General features: G+C 42.9%; 1 protein-coding gene across 4 annotated transcripts in view; it reads left to right on the forward strand.

Annotated features, from left to right (window-relative positions):
- The window catches only part of LOC148883837 (MAM domain-containing glycosylphosphatidylinositol anchor protein 2), a 121243-nt gene that overhangs the window by 63243 nt on the left and 34001 nt on the right, over window positions 1-23999 (forward strand). For 2 of the 4 annotated variants that reach the window (XM_089021476.1, XM_089021477.1), the window contains 3 exons: window positions 8674-8994; window positions 16084-16356; window positions 22379-22527. In XM_089021476.1, the coding sequence (XP_088877602.1) occupies window positions 8674-8994; window positions 16084-16356; window positions 22379-22527 (743 nt within the window). The remainder of the gene's footprint in view (window positions 1-8673; window positions 8995-16083; window positions 16357-22378; window positions 22528-23999) is intronic. The other 2 variants (XM_089021478.1, XM_089021479.1) reach the window with 1 other exon arrangement.

A 23999-nucleotide genomic window follows, 5' to 3' on the forward strand; every position in this document is an offset into this window, starting at 1 on the left:
CCAGCACCTGCGAGGCTGCAGGCAGGGCTGACGTCGCTACCCGTTGGTCGCCAATCCGAACGTGGCAGTCCGCCACTGATCGGGATGACAAGGCACCTGTGCAGGTACAGGCGGGGCCGACAGCGCCACCCGTTGGTCGCCAACCAGATCATGACAAGTTTAGCTATACAAAGTGTAGCAGTCACTCAGTTTATATGCTAACACAGTTAGCCTTCGTCACATCATTTGGCTTTTCTAGCAGACTAATTTGTGACAAAACAGGCCTGATGTATACGAGTCCAAATTTCTCCATGAAAGTGAAAAAAATAACAATAATTTCTTGTGGAGTTACATTTTTTTAATGGCTCCTTTTGCTCTCGTTTTGAGTTTGAACGTTCAATTGCACGCAATTCGCGGCAGGGTTTGGTCCTCATCCCCCGTTAATTTCGGGAGAGTTTACCATCACTCCCATTTCAACTCATTCAGAGAGAAAGAGTCTTTTTTTTGTCTCAGCTTTTCATCTGAAAGAACGCTAATTTGAAGTTATTTGCTCTCCATTATCTTCTCACACACTGAACCTCATTGCTCTGGCATCATGGCTGACGCCAACGCTGCCGTCTGACTAACTTTGCGCTTATGTCAATAATATGCTTTGTGTCACGACATCTCCGTCGTAATGAATTTATTGCGAAAAAAGAGTAGTTTGATGGGAAGCTGTGGAAAAAACAAATAATCAGCTGTCAACCGTCTGTATTGTCTTTTGTGTTCGTTTTTAGCATCAGTCAATCACATCTCAGACGGTTCGTTTGCCTCCCGCAAGCTTTGTGCAGTTGTTGAAAATAGCATCGTTACCAAGCACTTGTAAAGGGACATTGGCACAGTGTATTCAATTGGAGCTGCTTTGATGCCTAAACGGGCTGCGGAAGGGCTTGAGACATGCCGTTTGGTATGAGCGCCATTTAAAAGGAGAATGGGGATTTGTGTCGTGTCTTGAACTCCGTCAAATAAGTTATGTCTTCTTTAGCAAGATGATGTAACCCCGAGTCCAAAGGGTAAGTAGGGTTAGCTTTCACGTTTGTATGACAATAAAAACATCTGTTTGACATTTTTTTTGCCTATGAATAATAATACGACAACACGGTTTAAACCAAGTGAATTTAGTTCAAGTGGCTTTGCTGGGAATTTTTTTTAAAGGACTTCAACGTTCAGGTTGCACTAAAGCTTCATGGCGAAATTATGGAGATTTGACGAGGCCCATTTTGAATGCTGAAAGCCTCTGACATCCTTTGCACATCTTCTTGAGCAAGATCATGTTCGTACCAAATTTGGTAGAAGGCTAAGTGGGGTTAACATTCGCATTCGCTTGGCAAGAAAAGATATTTATCCTAATATTCAAAAATGAATAATGCAAAGCCGGCTGCCAAAAGGGGATGCAAGAGGAATCAAAACGGAGGCGCTGAGAAGACCTTATCTTGGCTACATAAAAACGGGTCATTACCGTTTTGAGAAATAAAGCTATAGGTCATCCATATTTTCTATTCTAACGCATTAAAAATTAGTTGTATGAATGATATGATGCAATTGTGTGCTACTTGGGATCCTCCAGCCTTGGTAGGAGTTGGATTTTGCATTTATGTGCCATTTGCCTATTTTTCAAATGTATTTCTTTTTGAATATGTTCAACAAACACAATGCTGCAGCGCATGAAAGCGGCACAGCGACCTTGGTGGGCATAATTATTCTGAGATAATCCTTTGATAATCCCCGTGCTCCAAAACTGCAAGATCAATTGTACCTTCCACAAAGAAGAAGAAAAAAGAAGTTTGCTCATTATCTTTAAAGTAGTGCAGTCTGTGGGCTGCAAATAACGACTTGAGTGTGTTGTCGTCGAGCCAAGTTAAAGGCTCCCTGATCTTTTAGATCAGGGAGCCTAGGTTGAGCACAGGGATGCGGGTCTCGTCATAGTGGTGTGCTGGAAACATGATTTACTGCACATTGTTTGAGATGTGATATGGTGATGGCGTCTTTAACTGGAATTAGATTATCAGGAGGACCTGTGTGGTTTGCAGGAAAGCCAGATGATCAATTAGGCTTCTTTATAAAAGCATTCACGACAGTCATCGAATCAATCCTGTGTTCTTCCATTACGGTTTGCTTCCTAGCCACCACAAAAATGGACAAAATCCGTCTTCAACGGACACTTAGGACGGCGGAAAAAAAATCATTGGTACTGCCCTACCCACTCTCGACTTTCACACTGCAAGAATCAAGACAAGAGCGCAGAAAATCCTACCGGACCCTTTGCAACCTGCCCACCACCTTTTCCAGTGACTCACCTCAGGCAGGCGCTACCGATCCATGCGCACCAAATCCAGGAGACATTTAAATAGCGTCTTGCTAGTGCAGCGAGTTCTACCGGAGCTAAATTCCTTGTTTATTCTACATACTTGGCCAATGAACATGATTCTGATTCTAAAGATTACACTGCAGGTGTGTGTGAGATCAGGAGGAAAACCAAAACATAAAATAAAAGCGCTCACAGCGCTTCTCTCCCAACAAACATCTTAAATATTCCCAAATATTTTTTTTGATGCAGGCAGATTACTTTCATGACTTTTTCCCACTAATATTTGCAAGCGTGACACACTCATTAAAAGCGCTACTACCCCCCGCGCCCCCTTGCCGACTAACAGCTAATGCTTATTTATAAGCAGGAACGAGGACATGGACCTCCCTGCTGGATGCTGTCAGGATTAAAAGATAGAGGGATAGCCAAAAAGGACTTTAAAGCTCCAGTGTTTAAAAAAAAAAATATTCGACATGCCATAAACCTTTCACTCGAAGCAGCCAATTAATCCTCTCATTAGCTCTTGTGTATGGATTATTGTTCAACCACTCGCCATTTTATGAAATATTGTTTTGTCTTTGAGCGGGACACAGATTGGTGATATCAAAGCCGTGAGGGTGTATCAAGTTGTTACGGGTGGATCCTTGACATTTTAACACGCAATCGGAACTCCGGATTCCAACCGAGCTAAAGTAGGAGATTCTCATTCATAACACTTCCGACAGGAAGAATGCAGCAATGGTGATTAGCCGGATCTGTTCATTAAAATTAGCATAGCAGATTTGCAGTCATCGTCAGGCTGATGGATGATCTCAAAGTCATGTCAGAGGACTGCAAAGCCACCTCTGCCCACAAACTTTGCATGCGAAGTCGAGCCATTAGCAGCCCACGCACACCCGATCCACTGGCGCCACCCAGTCTGGGTGTCAATCACGGGAACGGCATGTGATGAATTGAGAAAATCCATGAAGTGATCAAGTTCATTAATGAACGAGACACTGGTGTTAATGAACGCAACTTGGAACACATTCTCGATTGATGCAAACGATGGCATCGATATGCTCAAGATGGCACCCGAGTCGGCGCTGTCAGCAAATGCTCTCACAAGCCTTGCTTTTTTTTTTTTGGGGAGTTTTTTTGTGTTGCTTTTGTCATTTTGTGTTGTTGTGCATCATGTGGAATGGATGTGGATTGGTTTTTCAGCATTTTTGGTCACAACATTCATCAAGGAGGAGACTGTGCTGAGCGGTTGCGCATTTTCGGCAGCACCAATATGCCAGCATTGTTTTTGAATGGGAGGAATGTCCGTGCCATTTCACTGTCATCGTTGGATAGCTCTGAAGCGATTGTGATTTTTTTTTTTTTTTTGCCTGGAATGGGCAGCGTTTTCACAGCCCTGCTTGGTTCAGCAGAAAGATTGGTGTTGTTGGACACTCTGCGACTGGATGGATGCATGGCCAGAGGAGCCTGCGATGAGAAGAAAGGAGTGCAGATGCTTATGTGGAACTGTCGCGGATTGGAATTGAAGTGGATTTATGTGGGACAGGAGATGTGAGACAATCTCTTCCGTCAATGCATGCTACAGCTTAATGTTTGATTTCAATATTTAGCTTGTAGTAGATGTGCATATTTCATCATGAGGTCTCTGATCCACTGGTGAAAAGGACACTTTGATTCTCTCTTCTTCCATCTAGAACTGCTTCATTCAGCAAAGAGGGTGTAGAAAGTGCTTAAAATTGAAGACTGTCTGTTCTTTCGTGTTGGGACATTGTTTAGTTTTCTTGTTGTTTTGACTTCAAGATGGCGCTGCGCGAGTGGCTGCCTTAACCGCAGCTCCTGTATTTTGTTTTTCAACTTCTTCCTTTACATTCTTCTTCCTTTCATAATTTTGCTGTTGTGAAATATATATTTATCCACCGAGAGACTAATAAAGGCTAATCCATTCTATTCCATTCCTGTAGGCCCATATATTTTGCTGCCTTGACGAGTTGAAATAAAGTAAAGCGTTGCCGTTGTTACTTCCAAATACTTTGTAGCTGCAACTTTAGGAGCACTCCAATGGCTCCGGTGAACAAACCGAAAGGGCCTCCCCAGGGTAGGACGAAGGTGCCGAGCATCTGTCCCGCAGCTGGCTACCCCCCAGTCCTGGGAAAACCGTCCACGTGACAGCAGACGAGAAATTCAGCATGTCGAACACACGTGTGACAACCTGGCAGCTTTGTTTCTCGCCCAGAGAGTCATTTTTGCACCGCAACCACCTGCAGTTGTACGTTCCGAAGGCGGAGGCGGCTGTACGCGCTCTCTTCTGGGAAATCACCCGCCTTTCCTACTGGGGGAAAGCTGACAGGAACACATGAATAAGAAACAGGCTTCCTTCCCTCGTTAACTGCCGTCGATAGCCCCTCAGCATAGCGGCTCACCTTCTGGATCAAACGCTCGCCGGGTGGAAAAAATAAAAAATAACAACAAAGGAAGTGAGACAACGCATTGAAGCTTGACGGCTGCGTATTTGTAACCTAAAAATGTCCCGTCGTTCAACAACCAGAATAAATTTGGCATCTCGTTTGCCGCCTAAGCGGGCTGCTGTAGCAGCAGTGAATGGATCATGGGCTGTAACTTTGCTTCCTGGTGAGGAGCATACTGACTGAATGATGACACGGGAGGTGCTTGCATAGAGCCGAGCGACGAGATGGCTGCCTAGATGGCTGCTGTGATGTGTGGGTTATGGCATCAGTACGTCTGTATCGCTGTCACTTTGGTACCCTGTGAATAGACGAGTGTACAATGTTACTTGTCTTTCTCCAGAACAAATGAGGGCAACTAGCTCGCCGCCTCATCGGGTTGATGGAGCACATGAAATGAACACAAGCGAGTCATGACAACAATGATAGTACCTTGTGAGCTCGAGAACAGTGCCGCCTAAACAGGCTGCAGTATGTGAAATGAGAGAGAGAGAGAGAGAGAGAGAGAGAGAGAGAGAGAGAGAGAGAGAGAGAGAGAGAGAGAGAGAGAGCAATGTTGCCATGGAGACAAGGACTAATGTCACAGACCAAATAAACGGAGCGACAGATTGACGGTGTCCGTGTCACGCTCTAAATGGTTGCGATCACTTTGCGCAGACCCGCCGAGTTAATCACTCGCCAAACGTGCGCATGCACGTTGTTTCTAGGCTACACAATGCAGATTCGTTGGAAATGTGCAGCACGAATTTGCCATAATTGACCGGCTAATCTGTACTGAGAGGCCTGGTGTGTGGAATGATGCCACCCGTCTGGGCTCTTGCCACTAATTGCTGCAATGGGTAGGCATTGTGGGAACCGCTGTCCGTGAAAGAGTTAAAAAAGCTTTGTCTGGAGCCTGAAAAAAATGTCTTTTTTTAATTTACTTGGCTGTGGAGGTACATTTTTAAAGGTGGAAAAAATCTATTCCACCTCGTGGTGTCCACAAATAGGCCTGTTTATTTTTGGTCAACAAATACGTGGCCATATTTGCACCCTGGATTTGTTTTGGGTCCGGAAAGTGGGAAAAAAATCTTTCAATTTATTTGGAGACGCATGTCGGCCTACATTTCAGATGGTGTGGGTTAGTCAAATGTCCACCTCATCCCAATTAGTGACGCCCCCCCCCCCCCCCCCGCGCGAGTTTTCATGCATCACTCCATTGTTTTCATAATATGCTTGGCTCCGGTTCAATGTTGACGGAGCGAGTGTCAGCAACGCCCAGCGACGCCACAAGGCAGCCGGCCAGAGTTTTGTTTGCTCTCTGCATGGACAGCGCGAAAGTTCTCGGCTTTCCAGAGCACTCGACAGGTGGCCGGATGCCGCGCAGCAAGTCAACGCTACTGCTAATACGTGTTTCTGCAGGGTGTTGTCGTATGACATTTTGTTATTTTTTTTATTTTTTTTTTGCTGCTGCAGCGCTCACAGCAAAGTGTCGACACAAGTGGCTGAAATGAGTTCCCTCCGGCGCCTGGAATTTGAATTTTCTGCTTTTTATCACTGACAACTGCTCACTTCTAATCATTCCCTGGCCCCCTTGTTGCCGTGGCGACCGCTCCCATACAGCATATTTGCCTTTCCCCGCCGTCTTCAAAATGTCAACAGTATTTGTCATTCCCCTTTCCCGTTGCCCTCGGGCACGTTGCTGAAAATGAAGATTAAAATTACCATCAGCGCGGAAGCGACAGTTAGTGTTTTAATTGCACGACTGGACGTCCGGCAGCATGGCGGGCGAGTGATTAGCACGGCTGCCCTAAAGATTCTGAGCTTGTATGATCTACCCGGTCTTAGTGTTTCTTTTTTTTTGGTGAATACTCCTGCTTCTGCCCACAGCCAGTTGTGTGCTCAATTTCATGCCACGTTGTCGAATTAGGATTGTGAATGGACATATTTCGTCGACATGAACTCATTCACTACCAGGCGATGTGCAAATAGATATCCACTAGAGTGCCAGAGATTTTGTCATTTTCAGTCAAATTCCAGGACCATGGAATATTGAGTTTTCGGACGACATACATTTAATGCAGTGTGAGAAACCTTAGACACTCTTCTTCCATCAGAAAAAAAGTGTTAATTGCTAAATTATATTGGTCTGGAGTTATTGGAGCTTGAAATGGGGGCAGGTGTACAAAAGGCAAATGCTGTGCCCTCATTGGAGGGAAAAACATGGCTAGAGGTCCGACCAGTGCTTTATCGGGAAAAAAAAAAACAAAACCTGAACAAATTCGGGAATTGCACTCCACGCCATGCTTTTTAATTCACGATATAAATTCAGTAATGGCAGTGAATGAGTTAAAAATATTTTTTTTTGACCTCTATGAGATTATGAAGTATGTCGCCTGATGTGTGGCCCCTCAAGTAGCATTAATGTAAATTTGTGGCCTTACCCCCCACCCGTCCCCCACTTCCGATTGCGGTTTGCGGCCAATTTCATCACACCACAATATTCAGACGCCAGCTCGACCGCGATATTTCGGCTGCGATGGCAGCCATCCGAGAATCATCGGAAAGGACGTGTGACACGGTTTCGTCAGCGAGGACATTTCCACTCCTCTGCTGGCTTGCTGGCTGTACACTATTTTGGGAGGCGCACTTGTAAAATAGGCATTGGAATCTGCTCGATGGTTTGAAGTACGGGGGGAAAAACACACACACATGCGTCGACACACTGGTACACACACGCGCACGCACGTAGCGCTCCAGGAGCCAATGCTATTTGCCAGGTTTGCTAATTAAACAAATTAATTTGGCCGGGCATGTGTGATGAGTGCCGACTACCCAAATACAACCTGCTGCCTTCCTTTTTACACGCGTACACACATACACATGCAAACACACACTGTAATCACACTATATTGAACATTGGAAGACACCAAGAGTTGTCTTTTTAGTTTTTTTTTACAAGAACAGGAGAACTTGCCTAAAGCGGTACCACACAATGCACACACACAGACTCACAAATTGTTATAAACTGCCCTGAACTGCGAGAGATGTCGTTTCAGTTTATTACTTGCAAGAACGGGTGAGCACTGCCTTTTTTTATGTTATTTGTTTGTGTATTCCGGCCACAGAAACAAGAAATTGAAAACAAGAGATAAACAACACATTATCTAATACCAAACACGCCCATACACACACCGGAATAAACGGTGTGTTTTTTTTTTGTGTGTTTTACACAAGTCGAGGAGAAATTGCATTGAGCAGATAGCACGCAAAATGCAGTACACATGCTCTTCTGATGAGTATTATTATCTCATCGCACACACTCTACCAAGTATCAAGAGTTGGCGTTTTTTATTAGGATTAGATTATATTAGATTAGACCAAATGAGCTTTTAATTGTCTCACTGTGGAGAAATTTACATTTCACAGCAGCAAAAACAAAATACAGGAGCTGTTGTAAAGGCAGCAACTCTCGCGGCGCCAGTAAAAAAGTAAAAAAAAAAAACTGGGTGTATGTATTGTTTAGCTAGAAATTGCAAAGGGCAGATGTATAAGGCAGTAAATAAGGTTACCGGGTGTGACTTTTGGTACTGTGGGTGTGTACAGCGAACCTGGTCTGTTTTTTTTCAGAATGGTATGTTGTTTGGGCTGTTTAATGCTAAACTAATGTAATTTCAACCTGAACACGCTTTGTATTTTTGAGAAGAAAAAAATGGAATTTCGGCGTCAGTGGCTTCAGATCCTAGGGGTTTTTTACTGATTTGTGAGCTCTTTGTCGCAATTTTTTTGTTTGCTGGTTGGTTTGCTTGCCTGTGAGCAGCAGTGTCCCGCTGTCACTAACCCCTTTGCCCTCATTCGATCTTCATCCCGTACCACGCCCGTTGACTTTCTAGAGCCCCATATCAGTCCCTCCTCTGTTTTTCTCTTTCTTAGTTCCTCCCAACCTGACAGTTCCCCGGGGAAAATCCCCCCTGGTGGCCCGTGAGGGTGACACGGTGGAGCTGGAGTGCCTTGTTTCAGGGAAGCCCAAGCCCATCATTCTGTGGTCGCGGGCCGACAAGGAGGCGCCCATGCCGGACGGAAGCATGCAGATGGAGAGCTATGACGGAGCGTTACGCGTCGTCAACGTGACGCGGGACATGACCGGATCGTACCGGTGCCAGACCAGCCAGTACAACGGATTCAACGTCAAGCCTCGCGAGGCAGTGGTGGAGCTCATTGTCCAATGTGAGTACAGCATACACACACACACTGCTTGAGTGTGTTATGTACAGAGTGACCAAGATGGGTTCCAAGCCCCTTTCACTTCTTCCATATCATATCGCATCCAAACAATGACAAAAAATTACAATGATTTGGACTGGTGAACCATTTTTAAATTTACATTAGATGAGCCTTTATTTGTCTCACAGTGGATACATTTACATTTCACAGCAGCAAAAACAAAATACAGGAGCTGCTGTACACTTGCGGTCCCATCTTTAAGTAAAAAAAAGAAAGAAAATAACGAATAATGTAACACAACACTAAAGACACAGTCATTTAATTTTAAGCAGTTCTAAATGAAAGAGGAGAAGATCAAAGTGTCCTTTTCACCAGTGGATCAGCTACGTGGATCATGGTGAAATGCACGCGTGTGGCTGCCGCTGCTCACCCACAGAAAAACATATCCTGTGACTATATAGTGACCTTGAGAGTTTTGAAAGACACTTATAAATGACATTTATTATGATGATTATTATTACCTGCGACATGCTAAATGTTGAAAGCAAACTAGAAGCTGTAGCATCCATTGACGAAAGAGATTGTCTCACATCTTCTGTCCCATGTAAATCCGCTTCAATTCCAAGCTGCGACAGTTCCACATATGCATCTGCGCTTTTCGCTGACGCTCTTTTCTTCTCAGCGCGGGCTCTTCAACCAATGCATCCATTTAGCCGCAGACTGTCCAACAGCACCGACTTTTTTTACTGAACAAAGCGAGGCTGTGAAAATGCTGCCCATTACAGGCGCAAAAAAGCACAATGGCCCCAGGCATTCCTCTCAATCAAAAACAGTGCTGCCATATCAGTGCTGTCAAATAGGCGCAACTGCTCAGCACAGTCTCCCCCTTGATGAACCTTGTGGCCAAAAATGGTAAAAAAAAACAAACGTGTCCGGTCCGGTCCACACGATGCAAAACAACACAACGCGACAAAAGAAAACACAAAGACAACACAAAAACAACCGAAAAAGCAAAACCCCTACTCGGGCGCCATCTTGGACTTCACTACTTTTATGTGCTGATAAGGATTCTACTGTAACACGATTAACTGATTAACTATTGTAACCGCTGTCCCTGAAAGGGTTAAGCTTGGGGTGTCAAAAGAATCCCATCGTGCAAAATGTTAAGTAGCCAAGTCTTAAGGAAAAAACAAATTTCAGCAAGTTAGCGCCGTGATTTGCCGAACAGCGGGAAGCTGAGCAGAATTACAGCATAACGTAGCATTTGTCTGACGGCGGCGTAATTAGAGCGAAGGAAACGACTAAATAACAACTCGGGACCCGCAAGCTTTTTGCGCAACACTTCCTCGCCTTTTATGATGTTGTTTTCTCTCCCCGTTATTGCCGTCATGCGGCTACGCCGTACTCACAAATGAAAATGTCATCCAGTAATGCCGACTTTCACCAAAGAGAGCGTCTGTTGAATCTAAAAGCTTTCCTCAACAAAGAAAGAGGCTGCCGCGTGTATGCAACAGGTGGCGTGCCATTCCGGTCAATATAAAGCCAATCAGAAACACAAAGAATGTCACTTATGTCAAAGGAAAATAAATGGAAAGTGCAACACCAGTCACTCCAGTGACAGGGTTTTTGTCATTATCACTGGGAATATTGAATTTTAGGACTACATAAACATTCAATGCAGCGTTATAAACCTTAAACTATATTCTTTCATCATAAAGAAAGAGTTAATTCATAAATTATATGGGTCTAGAGTTATCTGAGCTTGAAATGGGGGCGGCTGTGCAAAAGGCAAATGCTACCCGCTCGTGGGAGGGAAAAACATTGTCAGAGGTGTGACCAGCGCCTTATTGGCAAACAAGAAAAACCAAAACCCGAACAAATTCAGGAATGGCGCTTTTCTATCAAAAAAAATTACTTCATTCCTAAATTATGTGTGTCTGGAGTTATATGATCTTAAAATGAGGGCGGCTGTCCAAAATGCACTGCAATACATACATACTGGTTTATATCGGGCTTTAACAACAGTTGACGCTTTATACAAAGCGCTAACATATAAAAAAGGGAAATGCTGCCCCCCTGTGGAAAAGAAAAAGAATTGCCAGATGCCATGGCCAACGCTTTATCGGCACCCAATCATGAAAAAACAAAACCTAAACAAATTCGAGAGAATAGTGCTTTACGTCACATTTTCAATTCCTGAGTTAAAAATGACAGGTGCCATTGCTCGCCACAAATTTTTTCACAAAACACTCTCAATCGTCACAATATCTCCAGCAAACCCGACGCCTCTCTTCCACCTTCTTCCGTTTCACTCTGCCACTCTGAAATTAAATCCCGGTTTACCCATAACTTCCTCAAACCTAACGGCGAAAATACGGAAATTCTCCTCGTTGGTACCAAATCCACCTTGAGCAAAGCTAACAGTTTCTCTCTCACTATTGACAATTCGACCGTTTCTCCCACCCATCAGGTGAAAAGTCTAAGTGTCATTCTTGATAGCACACTATCTTTCCACTCCCATATAAATAACCCGGTCTGCGTACTTCCACCTACGCAATATCAATCGTCTTCGCCCGTCTCTCGCTCCTCACACCACTGCTATCCTCATTCATAGTCTTGTCACCTCCCGGATTGACTATTGCAATTCACTTCTCTTTGGTGTCCCTCAGAAACTTCTCCACAAACTTCAACTCGTCCAGAATTCTTCAGCCCGGATCATCACCAGAACCTCATCCTTTCACCACATCACCCCCATCCTCCAAGAGCTCCACTGGCTCCCGGTCAAATATAGAATTAACTTGAAAATTATTCTTTATACATTTAAAGCTATCCATAACCTTGCCCCCCATACCTATCTGACCTTCTTCAAATTTGTAATCCGTCTCGTTCCCTCAGATCCTCTTCCTCCCTCCGCCTCTGTGTGCCCCCACCCGTCTCAGCACGATGGGCGACAAAGCCTTCAGCTGCTCTGCCCCCAAACATTGGAACTCAAATCCTTCATTCATTCTTAACAGCGATTCTCATCCCATCTCAAAACCCACCTGTTTAAAATTTCATTTTCTGTGTAGTTCTCGCTCGTTTCTATTTAGAATTGTATTTTATTTATTGCATTCTAATTGTGATTGTATTTTATTTATTATAGTACCTATGATTGTCTGTGACTGTAGTGTCCTTGAGAGCTTTGTAAGGTGCTTAAAATGTAATGTATTATTATTATTATTATTATTATTATTATTATTATTATTTATTATATGTCTTCTAAGTAAATGAAAAAATCATTTGTAGGAGTTCCATCTTCTTCCTTTTTCTTTAAAAATAAAGCATAGGCTCTTTCATCCGCTGACCTTCCTCAAAGCAGCGCACCGAATGAACGGCATTATTAATCAATCATCCCGGCATCTGCAGCCCAGCCTTAATGACCGCCATCAAAGCCTGACGTGCGTGACTCTCTCTGAGCGTGCAACCAAGACGAGGGAAATTTGCTTTATCTCCCCAATCCAGCCGTGCTTCTGTTAACACCCCCTTTCGACAGATACCTAGCCCCACTTCTTCATTTTCTTCTTCCTGGCATGTCAGCGCACACCAATCCTTCCCCTCGCCTTTTGTTTTCCAAGTCAATCAAGGCAACAGCTTTCATATGCAATAAAAAGATACAAAAAATAGTTTCTTCAAGCCGCATCCGTCTTGTGCAGACAGCTAGCGGCGTAAAAAAAAAAGTCGGCCGTTCACTAATAGAATTGTGAAAATCCCGAGCTGTGACGCCCTTAATGTTCTTAGGCAAACAGGCTTGGCACATTCCAACGGGAAGAAGACGAACGGCGACTGAGCAATGTCGTGTTCTCCTGTCCTAGATACCGCCGTTCCACTTTCCATCCCTTCCCAGATGCATGGGAATTCTCTTTATCTCTGGCCTTCCTTATGTTCCCCCGTCGCAGCGGGAGCGAGCGAACTCGCCATCTGTCACAGAAAGAAAAAAAAAAACCTAAAACTTCCCAACAATGTCCAAACAGCACCTGAGCAAACAACTCAGTCAGATTTGCGTCACTTAAATGTTGCCTTTTACAGTTTTATTTTTTATATTTGGAGAAAGAAATGAGAGATTCATCTTAAAGGACAACCGGCGTGACTTTTTTCTTTCTTTACTGACATCAGAAAAACGTTTTATAGCATCTAATATACCCAAAACACGCAGTATGATATTTTTAGTCAAATGCAAAACACCAATAAAAATCACTTAAAGTGTCCAAAATCTGCAAAAAATTGCAAGCTGCGAATTGGGCATTTTCAGAAAGTCCCGCCCCCAGTTCGTGACGTCACGCCAAGACGTCTTGCATTGCTGGAGAATCAAAACCATGGCTTCAGATTCGGAGAATATGCTTTCTTGTTACACATCCAGTTATGAATATGATTCAAATAGTTCTGAAGAGGAAAGCATACATGTTTGCAATCGATTAAATAATTTATTCTGTGCCATTTTGAGGGAACATTGAGGCACCGAAAAAGAGGCACAAAATGGCGACCTCCTGTGGCCATCTCCGTTTCGACAGGCTGACAAATTACTTATATGGAGCTTGGACGTCCTCTTCTGGCGGCTTTTGGGTGCAACATGAGGTCCCCAGACCAAACAAGTACAACAAAATACATTGACGTGATGGAAGGACTGCTACAATGCGTCATTTTTTCGGTCAGGGGCGTTCCTTTAGTGACGCCACGTACGGACTCGTCACCAACTCAAAAACAAGACTTCCTGAATATTCAGTGTGAGTCCTAAAACGAAAGATATAGCGATATGCGGTGGAATCTTTGTAAAATACGCTCAGTAGAAGTCATTTGAAGCCATTTTACAAATTATGGGCACAACTTGTCCGGAGACGCCGGTTGTCCTTTAAGTTGATTTGGAAACATTGTTTTAGGAGACAATTAGCTTTACGGAAGAAGCATATTGGGTTTGGAAGCGAGAAATTAGCTTAATGAACCGCCTTTTGATTTGTCTTTGTAATTAACTTTGGTGCAGCTGCATGACGAAGGCCAGCAAAACCATCTGAAATTGATTCCTGTGGGAGCAATTAGCCTTTAGATATTAAATGGCTTTTACGTCTGCGACACTGCAAAACCGTTCAGTCATCCCTTTTTTTTTTGTTTTTTTGTTTTTGACTTCAAGATGGCGCATTTACAGCAGCTCCCGTATTTTGTTTTTTCTGCTGTGAAATGTAAATTTCTCCTCTGTAAAACAAATAAAGGTTCATCGAATCGACTCGAATCTAAATTCAAATTTGGAAAACACAACAAAACTAGTTGCTGCTGGTTGGCCGCTCATGTAAAGTACCGTATTTTCCACTCAAAAAGGCGCGCCTAAAAGCATTTCATTTTCCCAGCAGGTGACAGTGCGCTTTATAATCGATTGCACCTTATATATGGATCGATATTCAGATTACCGTATTTTCGGATGTATAAGGCGCACCGGAGTATAAGGCAAACCTTCAATGAATGAAAAACGTTGTCCAAATATAATACAGTATATAAATATACACAACATTTTCCAAATATAAGGCACACCACATTATAATGTGCTACAGAAGAGGCTGGGGTTACGCACTACTTCTTCTACAGAAGAAAATGGTGTCAGTGGCTGCTGACAGTAGTTGTGAGACCTGTTGTGGCTCAATAAATGTTTTTTTTTTTTTAATCAAAGCTTTTGGGGTGCACCTTATAGACCGTAAAATACGGTACTTTAAAGGACAATCGACACCAATTTTTTTGTTTCCTAACTGACATCAGAAAAACGTTTTATAGCATCTAAAATACCCAAAACACGCAGGCTGATATTTTTAGTCAAATGCAAAACACCAATAAAAATGACTTAAAGTGTCCCAAAACTACTTCAAAAAGACCTCAGAAAGTTTCAGTTTCAGAAGGTCCCACCCCCTTGTTCGTGACGTCACGCCAGGACGTCTTGCCTTGCTCGAGAATCAAAACAATGGCTTCAGATTCGGAGAAGATGCTTTCTTGTTACACATTCAGTTATGAATATGATTCAAATAATTCTGAAGAGGAAAGCATAAATGTTTGCAATCAATTAAAGAATTCCTTCCGTCTCACTTGGAGGCATCTGGACTCCAATGTAGTGCCCAGAAAATGCAGTCTTAAAGTCTTAAAATGTAAAATATAGCTATATGCCGTGGAATCTTTGTAAAATACCCTCAGTAGAAGCCATTTGAAGTGATTTTACAAATTATGGACACAACTTGTCCGGAGGCGTCAGTTGTCCTTTAAATGTTCTACAAAGTGCTTTGTTGCAGCTGGAGCGGTTGTGAAAGCTAATCTAAATAAAATGCTATTGTATTTTAACGTATTCCCTTTCGCTCATGGATGCATAAACCAACAGCAGCCACAGTTTGCAGAATGACTGCATGGATGAATGAATGAGGATACGTCTTAAAAAGAAATGACGATGTCATTCATGTACCCATCAAGTGAGGAACGGCGCAGTAATTACACTGTGCGACTAATACACGCGTGCTGCTGACAATTTCAATCAGTGAATCAGCCATGTGTGCCGTTTTATTTTGAACCTGACATCCCTGTGATGGGAAATATGCAAATAGTGGCAATTACAAGTTGTCGTAAGCTCTTGTGTGTGTTTTTTTTTTACCCTCTCCAAAGCTCCACCGTAATGTTTGTTATAAAACGGAAAATAATTTCAAATCTTGCAGATGAGGTTCATGCACGCAATTAATTCTGTCTCATTTTTCTGTGGCCCATGTCACTAAATGTTTTATCATGGTCAGTCGCTTTATTTATTTATTTGTCTATTTGTCTATTAGTCAATGTGTTAGTTTGTCAGTTTGTCTTTTTTGTCTACTTTTTGTCTACTTTTTGTCTATTTTTGTGGGTCTTGTGTTTGTTTATGTATGCTTAAAATTGATATTTTCAGCCAATGCAATGTTGTTTCACTAAATTAGGTGCCTGAATGATGCATACAACCCGGGCACTCTCGACAACATCGTTTGTTTGTTTTTTATTGTCTTTTATTTATTGCCTTTTGTCCACGTGACTTGCTCTAATACGGTGCTCTCCTCCTTTCCCAACTAGACCCCCCAACCGTCGAACCGGTCCACACGGAGCTTCGCCAGGGCTTGGGCCGGCCCGTGGTCATGACGTGCAGGGTGCTGCGGGCGCATCCGTCGCGAGTGCTTCGCTTCGAGTGGCTCCTGTCCAATCGGCTACTGCACGCCGGGCCTTTCGACACGCAGCGGGACAACACCGAATACACCATCCGCAGCCTGAACCGCGACGGCTGGGGCGAATACACCTGCAAAGTCATCAACGAGGCCGGTGCGGGAAAGTGCACTTTCCACGTCACAGGTGAGCCGTCCGCCTCGCTGAAACTGTGTGCTTCTTTGAAGATGTCACATTGATTAGTTGGTAAATTTAAATGGTTTAATAGCATCATTTTAGTTTTTCATTCAATTTAATTCCTTTAAAAAGGTCACCTTTTTAATTTTATTCTCATCAAATAATAATTCTTTTAAACAAATTTAAAAAATTAAGTGAGGAAAAAAATAGTAAACTCAAAATAACCGCGTCAGTTGGACAGTTTAAATCGAACCGTCAGGATTGACTATTCCCAACAACATTTGCAACAGTGCATCCGTCCATCTCCTCAACATGCGCGCCCCATGCCTGTCCAGGTATATATATATATATATATATATATATATATATATATATATATATATATATATATATTTTTTTATGGACAGCTTGTCTGAAATTGTCTCATTGCGCACAAAAAGCTCCTACACCGCCGGCGTCTCGCCAGAGATTGACAATTCAATTGAAAGAGCCGCCGAAGGAAAGGGAAAGGAAAAGTCCATCTGAATAGGTGTCGCTCACGTCATTGCCACCGCTGTCTGCTGCTGCTGATTTTTTTTCATTGCCTCCAGAAATGGAAGCTTCCATCTAGTTAGCAGTTTGGATGCCACCAAATTAATTTGGAGATTTTTTTCCAATCGCGCAAGTATTCTCTTCCTGTCACGGTTTGCAAGGTGGTGATGGCAGTTGTGGATCCCATAAAGCAGGCAGGAGGGAGCAGCAGGTTGCATTTGAGAAATTGTATTAAAATAAAGTCAACAGGAACAAAATCTAAAACATCAAAGTCATTCAAACTGAAAAATACAAATTATCAAATTAAGACCAAGACTAAAAGTCTGCCAAGATGAAACAAACACATGCACAGCATACAATACAGTGCCGGGAGTCCTTTTGACTGCCACTGATTGGAACGACCAGCACCTGCGAGGCTGCAGGCAGGGCTGACAGCGCTACCCGCTGGTCGCCAATCCGAACGTGGCAGTTTGCCACTTATCGGGACGACCAGCACCTTAAACCGTAAAAAAAAAAAAAAAAATCAGACACCTTATTGGGTTGAGTGAACGCTGGCACGTGTGGTTACCGCTGCTCACCCTCCGAAAAACCTATCCTGTGACTGTAAAGTGACCTTGAGAGTTTCGAAAGGCGCACCCAAAATACTTCATTTTCTTGAGAAGATGAACCTGCACCTTATACGTGAAATAATATTGAGCCACAACAGGTCTCGCAACGACTGCCAGCAGCCACCGACTCCATTTCCCCCTGTAGAAGAAGTTGTGCATAACCCCACCCTCGACGCATGTAAAACCTTTAGATATTTATATATTATATTAAGAAAACTTTTTTCATTCATTGAAGGTGCACATTAATAGTACCTTATATATGGAAAAGGTTTGAAAACACACCATTCATTTGGGGTGCGCCTTATACTCCGGTGCGCCTTATACACCGGAAAATACGGTAGTTGTTTCTCCCTCAGAATATCGTCCTGTTTCCTTTGGTTTTTGTGGCAAATTATCAAAGCAGCCTTGTCGGTTTAACACCAAACCACAATTGTACAAAAAAGGCAGGCTTTTACAGGCAGTACGAAAGATGCCTTTATCTACCCCCTGAAAGCCGAAAATAACCCGATATTTTCCGTATGACAATTGGTTGCCATTTAGACAGAAGAGAAAAGACGAACAAAAAAATCCGTCCATCTTAAACACAGCGGCGCGAAAGTTGTTTGTTGCACCCTCTGAGGGAGGAAAATTGCTCCAGCCATTATTTCTGTATTCTCTAAATTCCAATCATATTGAACGGTGACACAGTAAAAGACGACCACATTTCTGCTTTCAAAGGCATGGATGAAAGGTGTTAATACTGCTTCTGAAAGAGGAAAATTGCAGGGTTGACTCACCCCCTTTTTGACACTGTTCATACGCCCGGGAGAAAAAAAATTAATTAATTGCCCAGTCGACTGTTGATCAGCTCATCAGCCAGCCTGATTACCATCCTGATCATTTAAATCAGGCGTTTAGGAAGAGGGAAACTTATAAAACATGCAGGAGAACGGCTCCCATTGTCTTTCTTCCATCCCCGTTTAGCGGTAATTGTACAGCCTGCCACGTCGTGTGCGACACAAATGTCGGCAAGGCAGGTACAGTTCCCGTTCACGCCACCCCTTCCTCCCCCGCAGCCAATTGTGTTTTCCGGCTTCTGCTGCTCAGCTTCTTTTAGTTTCATCCTCCCTCCCGCCCTCGCTTTTCTGCCCCAGCATTCCACATTCTTGCCATCTGGACTTGTCTTTTTGCCAAAGGTAAAGGAGGGCCGATGGGAAACATCTCTCAGGATAAAGCTTCACATTTTCATTTCTTTTAAAACTGAGACCTCATGTGATTTAAATTTTCCCTAGTAAAAATGTCAAGCTTCTTTTCTGACGTGACCGCTTTTCATTATTGAGATAATTTGGAAGCATCTCGCCTCTGGTCGCTGAGCGAGCAAAACTTCTTTTATATGAGCAAATGAACAAGTACGAGGAATTAAATGAGGCAGGAAAAAAGCAAGAGGATCACGCCAGGCTTTGTTCTCCGCTGCATTTTGCGAGTCATCTCGTGAAATAAATCTATCGTAACAGCTCGCGGGTTTTTATTGCTTTTTATTGCTATTTTCAAACAATTATTATATATCTGCGACATCACGTTAGCAGGCGCATAGAATAGATGATAACTGCAGTTGCATTTGACCTACACTAGATGGTCATATGCTGAAGGGAATACAATACAATTCAACTTTATTAACTCATTCACTGCCAGACGTGCAAAAATGTGTCCAATCCAGTGCCAAGATTTTTGTCATTGTCACTCAAATTCTAGTACCCACAGAATATTGAGGTTTAGTACTACATAAACATTCAATGCAGTGTCAGAAACCTTAGACTCTCTTCTTTCGTCAGTAAAAAAAGTGTTATTTCATAAATTATATTGATCTGGAGTTGTATAAGCTTGAAATATAAATACAATGCAATACATACATATTGGTTTATATAGCGCTTTAACAACAGCTGAAGCTGGAACAAACATGCAAAAAAAGGAAATGCTGCCTGCTTGTGGAAGGGAAAACATTGCCAGAAGTCTGGCCAGTTGCTTTATTAGCACCCAAGCAAGAAAAAACGAAACCCGAACTAGCGCTCATCGTCATATTTTCAATTCCCGCAGCCCGATCATCTTAATTCAAACTTGGTTTTAATTCCATCTGTTTTGATGTCAAAATTTGAACTTCATTTCCACATCAAAGGTGCAATACGTCACTTTTCGATGTACAAATCATAGTGGTTGCATCATTTTTTTGTCGTTACACTACCATTGTTCATATATCTTAGATGAGTGGTGTCGGGAAGTTACTCTGCATTATCATATACCCTCATTCTGTCATGTGTTGGCATCTTTAAAAAGCAGTCAAACTCTGAGCGGAACTCCAGAGACGCTTCTCAGTCCTCCTTCTGAATACAAGTTGCTTTTAAAGATGCAATCGGGATCAACGGCTCTAATATGTGCCTTAAAATAGTGCTTGCCACAAAAACATGTTTGCCGTTTGCTCTAGTGCTCCCCTATATTTGCACTGAGAACATTCGTCAACCGACACTATCGCTCAGCACACAGTTGAGTCAGTTACGTGCACGCATTCAACGTTACAAATGCTCCAGTGCAATTCATTCTCATTAACTCATTCGCTGCCATTCCCAAATTTATTCGGGTTCTGTTTTTTCTTTCGGGGGGCGCCGATAATGTACTGGTCAAAACATGAGGGTGCAATATTTGCCTTTTGTTTATGTTAGAGCTTTGTTTCTGCTTCAGCTGTTGTTAAAGCACTATATAAATCAATATGGATGTGTTGTATTGTATTTTGTACAGCCGCCCCCATTTTAAGTTCAGATAACTCCAGACCCATGTAACTTGGGTATTAACACTTTTTTCTGAAGAAAGAGAGAGTCTTAAGTTTCTTAAGGTGAATTCAATGCTTATGTAGTCCTAAAAGTCAATATTCTGTGGGTCCTACAATTTGAGTGCAAACAACAAAAACTGCACTGGCGTGGACACATTTTTGCACATCGTCTGAGTTAAAGGTGTGAACACATTCAACGTTATAGATATTCCAGTGCAATTTGTTCTCATTAAAATGGAGAAAAAATAAATGCATTCAATGGTTCAGCGTGATCAGCACTTTATTTTCATGCTCTCTCCAGTTTCATGTGAGGTGGTAGCGTAGAGTTGATAAAAAAAAATAACCGTGACACCTTTTAGTCTGAGAAGGTGCTTGAAACCTTTAGGAAAATAAATAAGTAAATAAAGTCTACAAATAAGGTCAATGTGCCGCCGGAAGGTTCCACTGAGCCCTTCTTCTGAGTCATTGCATTGGTTCTGCTGTTCTAAACAGGATTTGGGAAAAGATCAGTTAAGCCGCATGTACTTTTATCTTTGAAGTCTCCCACCCAGGGTTATGTGTTTCAGGGCGGGCTAAGACGGTTAGCTCCCGTGTCGTAATCACAGAGGTGAGGCTATTTAGCACCAGTAAGATATATATAAACCAGTATATGAATACCCACAATGTATTCAAAGGTACTGAAAATTTGATTGGTCGCAAAAACACAGAAGCCGTAGGCGCAAATCAGTGGGCCGCCGCTTCTGAGAATCAAATATTTTCGTCTATAGCTAATGTGATCACATTAAACAGAATACTGTGTGTGTGTGTGTGTGTGTGTGTGTGTGTGTGTGTGTGTGTGTGTGTGTGTGTGTGTGTGTGTGTGTGTGTGTGTGTGTGTGTGTGTGTGTGTGTGTTTGCTTGCGTGCGTGCGTGCGTGCGTGCGTGCGTGCGTGTGTGTGTGTGTGTGTGTGTGTGTGTGTGTGTGTGTGTGTGTGTGTGTGTGTGTGTGTGTGTGTGTGTGTGTGTGTGTGTGTGTGTGTGTGTGTGTGTGTGTGTGTGCGTGCGTGCGTGTGTGTGTGTGGCTGAAAAGTTCAGTCAGCATGCTCTAAATTGGCGCTCAATAGGTTATTTTCTTTTTATATTTTAATTGCTGGCATTGAATGAGTTCATATGGTGCGGCATGTGAGCCTCGTTTCTGTCACCAAAGGTGGTTCCAAGTACTGTAAACATTTGTGAGAGCATCATTATTGGTTTTTGCCATGGCAGATATTTTTGGACCGCGGTATGTGCTCTTGTTTTGGCGAGCAAGAAAAGTGCAATGGACTCAGGAGTAAACCATGTTGTATGTGTGAAAAGTCTCGCCCACGTACTGCACCGGCGTATCCCAAAATGGTGGCGGACAAACTTTACAAGGTCACCCAGAGCGCTTAAGCCGGCAGAATGTGTCCACTCACAAATGGGTAAATCCTCAATTTTGATAAAGCAAAGGAAGAAGTTGAGATTTGATTTAAAAAATAAATAAGGAGGAAAAAAAGGATTTGGACACTTTTGGGTGTTGCTCGAGTGGATGTTCCACTATGTGATATGTGCTTTGATTGCGTGCCATGAAAGCAAAGTGTGTCAGATGATACACGCTGTAAAGATAAATCTTTAATGATCCTCGGGGGTGGCGTGGAAGGAAGAGGGTGGGAAAGGCGTCGGAGGAGGAGATTGGGGAGGAGGGGGGGTAATTGGGTCATGGCAGTAGCAAAAGAGATATGATATAGCGGCGTTGGAAATAGAACAAACACAACATGGTGGAGATAACAGCCACTGTACATCTTTGCCATGCTAATTCCAGCTCTGCACTTGAAAGAATTTGGGTCGTGTTTACAAATGAAACATTCAAGTCATGAGCTGCAATGAAGGCATTGAAAATTCATGCAACCAATGTTACTGCGCAAAAAAATTATGCAACATTTTGAGTGGTCCGTTTTTGAGATCCTACATGGAAACCAAATATGGACGGCTGACCTGCAGCATTCGTTCATTTGTTTTGAAACAGCCCATGGTCTATTTTGAGACACCAAATCAAACTAATGAATGACTGTGTTTGTTTTTCTCCCATGCACAGGCAAGGCCTACGCCCCTGAGTTCTACTACGACACCTACAGCCCTCTCTGGCAAAACCGGCCCAGGATCTACGATTTCAAGCTCCAGTGGACGCAAATGAACCCCAACGCTGTTGATCGCATTGTGGCCTATAGACTTGGTCTCAGACAGGTAGTAATTTGTCTTTTTTTTTATATTTATTTTTTGTAGCTTTTGGTTATTAATCTGCCTTTTGGATTGGATTCACCTTTATTAGTCTCGCAGTGGAGAATTTGACATTTCACAGCACCAAAGTGTTGATAGTAGGAGGAAAGGAAGAAATAGAAAAACAAAATACAAGCGCTGCTGTAAAGGCAGCCATTCTTGCGTCGCCATCTTGAAGTCAAAAGACTAAAAAACTAAAGAACAAATAATATGACAACACAAAGACACAGTCATTCAATCTTAAGCATGTTCTGCGCCTTCTGTGTTGTATGAAGCAGTTATAGATGAAAGAGGAGAGGATGAGGTGAAATGTGCTAAATGTTGAAAGCAAACACGAAGCTGTAGCATTGATGTAAAGAGACTGTCTCATAGCTACTAAATCCGCTTCATTTCCAAGCCACAACAATTTCACACATGTTGTACACATGCGTTATCATATTTGCCTTGACACAAACTCAATTCTGCCTCTCGCCGTCATCTTTGTGGAGTGGGAGTGTATCTCTTCCATGAATTCCTGAACTGGCAAAAATATCCCCCACCCTCTCTCTCACACTTGGTGATTGTAGGTATTTCTTTCGAGCCAACACGCCAGGCGGCACGCCAGCTTCGGGTAAAGCCATAAGCCTGCCGGTCGCTTTAATACGTCGGATTTACAGGTTAGAACCAATGTGGGGTGACATTCAACAGCCAGTAAAAAAAAAAGTGTGTTTGCAGCAAACATTGCAAATCCATGTTTGTGGCACCACGCTTTTTGTTCTCCATCCACTCTCTCTTTCTCGAAAATGGCGAAGGAAATGATTTCACGCTTTTTCAACGCCACTCACCACTGGTTTTGTCTGAGAAGTCGCCAGCGACGTTTCGCTCACAGCTGCTCTCTCCCTCGTACGCACGTTAATTCGGAAAATCTCATTAATATTTCAATTTTTTTGTGCTTTTGGGGTGAATTAATTCATTTCCACTTTATTCCCTCTGTATGCCTGGAGAGTAGACGATGCTCTGTACCAGGCAAATCACCCATCACCCTCCATCTGTTGAGAGGAGAGAACGTTGGGTGTCAGACAGGGCTCACATTTTTACAAATGCAAGTGTGGGGTCACCGGATCTGCCAAATTATAATCAAAATTTAGCCCTATAGTCTGAAAAATTTGGTCCTACAAATCAGGGTGTTCCTTACTACCAAGTAGGTAAAAGGGACAATGCCAAGTTCCAGTCAAATCTTTCCCGGGAGCTAAAAATTCCTCCTATGAACAAATCTGGAAGGACCAGGCTACATCATATGTCCCAAAATTGACCTGTCAACATTGTTTGTGCATGTCGATCAATACTGACAACACTAATTACATGCCGGCAAGCTACCGTTAACCATCGGCTGGCTGTAATATGACCATGGTCGCATTTTCCTGTAGAACGTGTTACCGCTATCAATCTAGATGCAAAAG

The sequence above is a fragment of the Hippocampus bargibanti genome, linkage group LG19 (assembly GCF_051943395.1).
Source record: "Hippocampus bargibanti isolate YZ-2025 linkage group LG19, ASM5194339v1, whole genome shotgun sequence".
In the NCBI taxonomy this organism is placed as follows: domain Eukaryota; kingdom Metazoa; phylum Chordata; class Actinopteri; order Syngnathiformes; family Syngnathidae; genus Hippocampus; species Hippocampus bargibanti.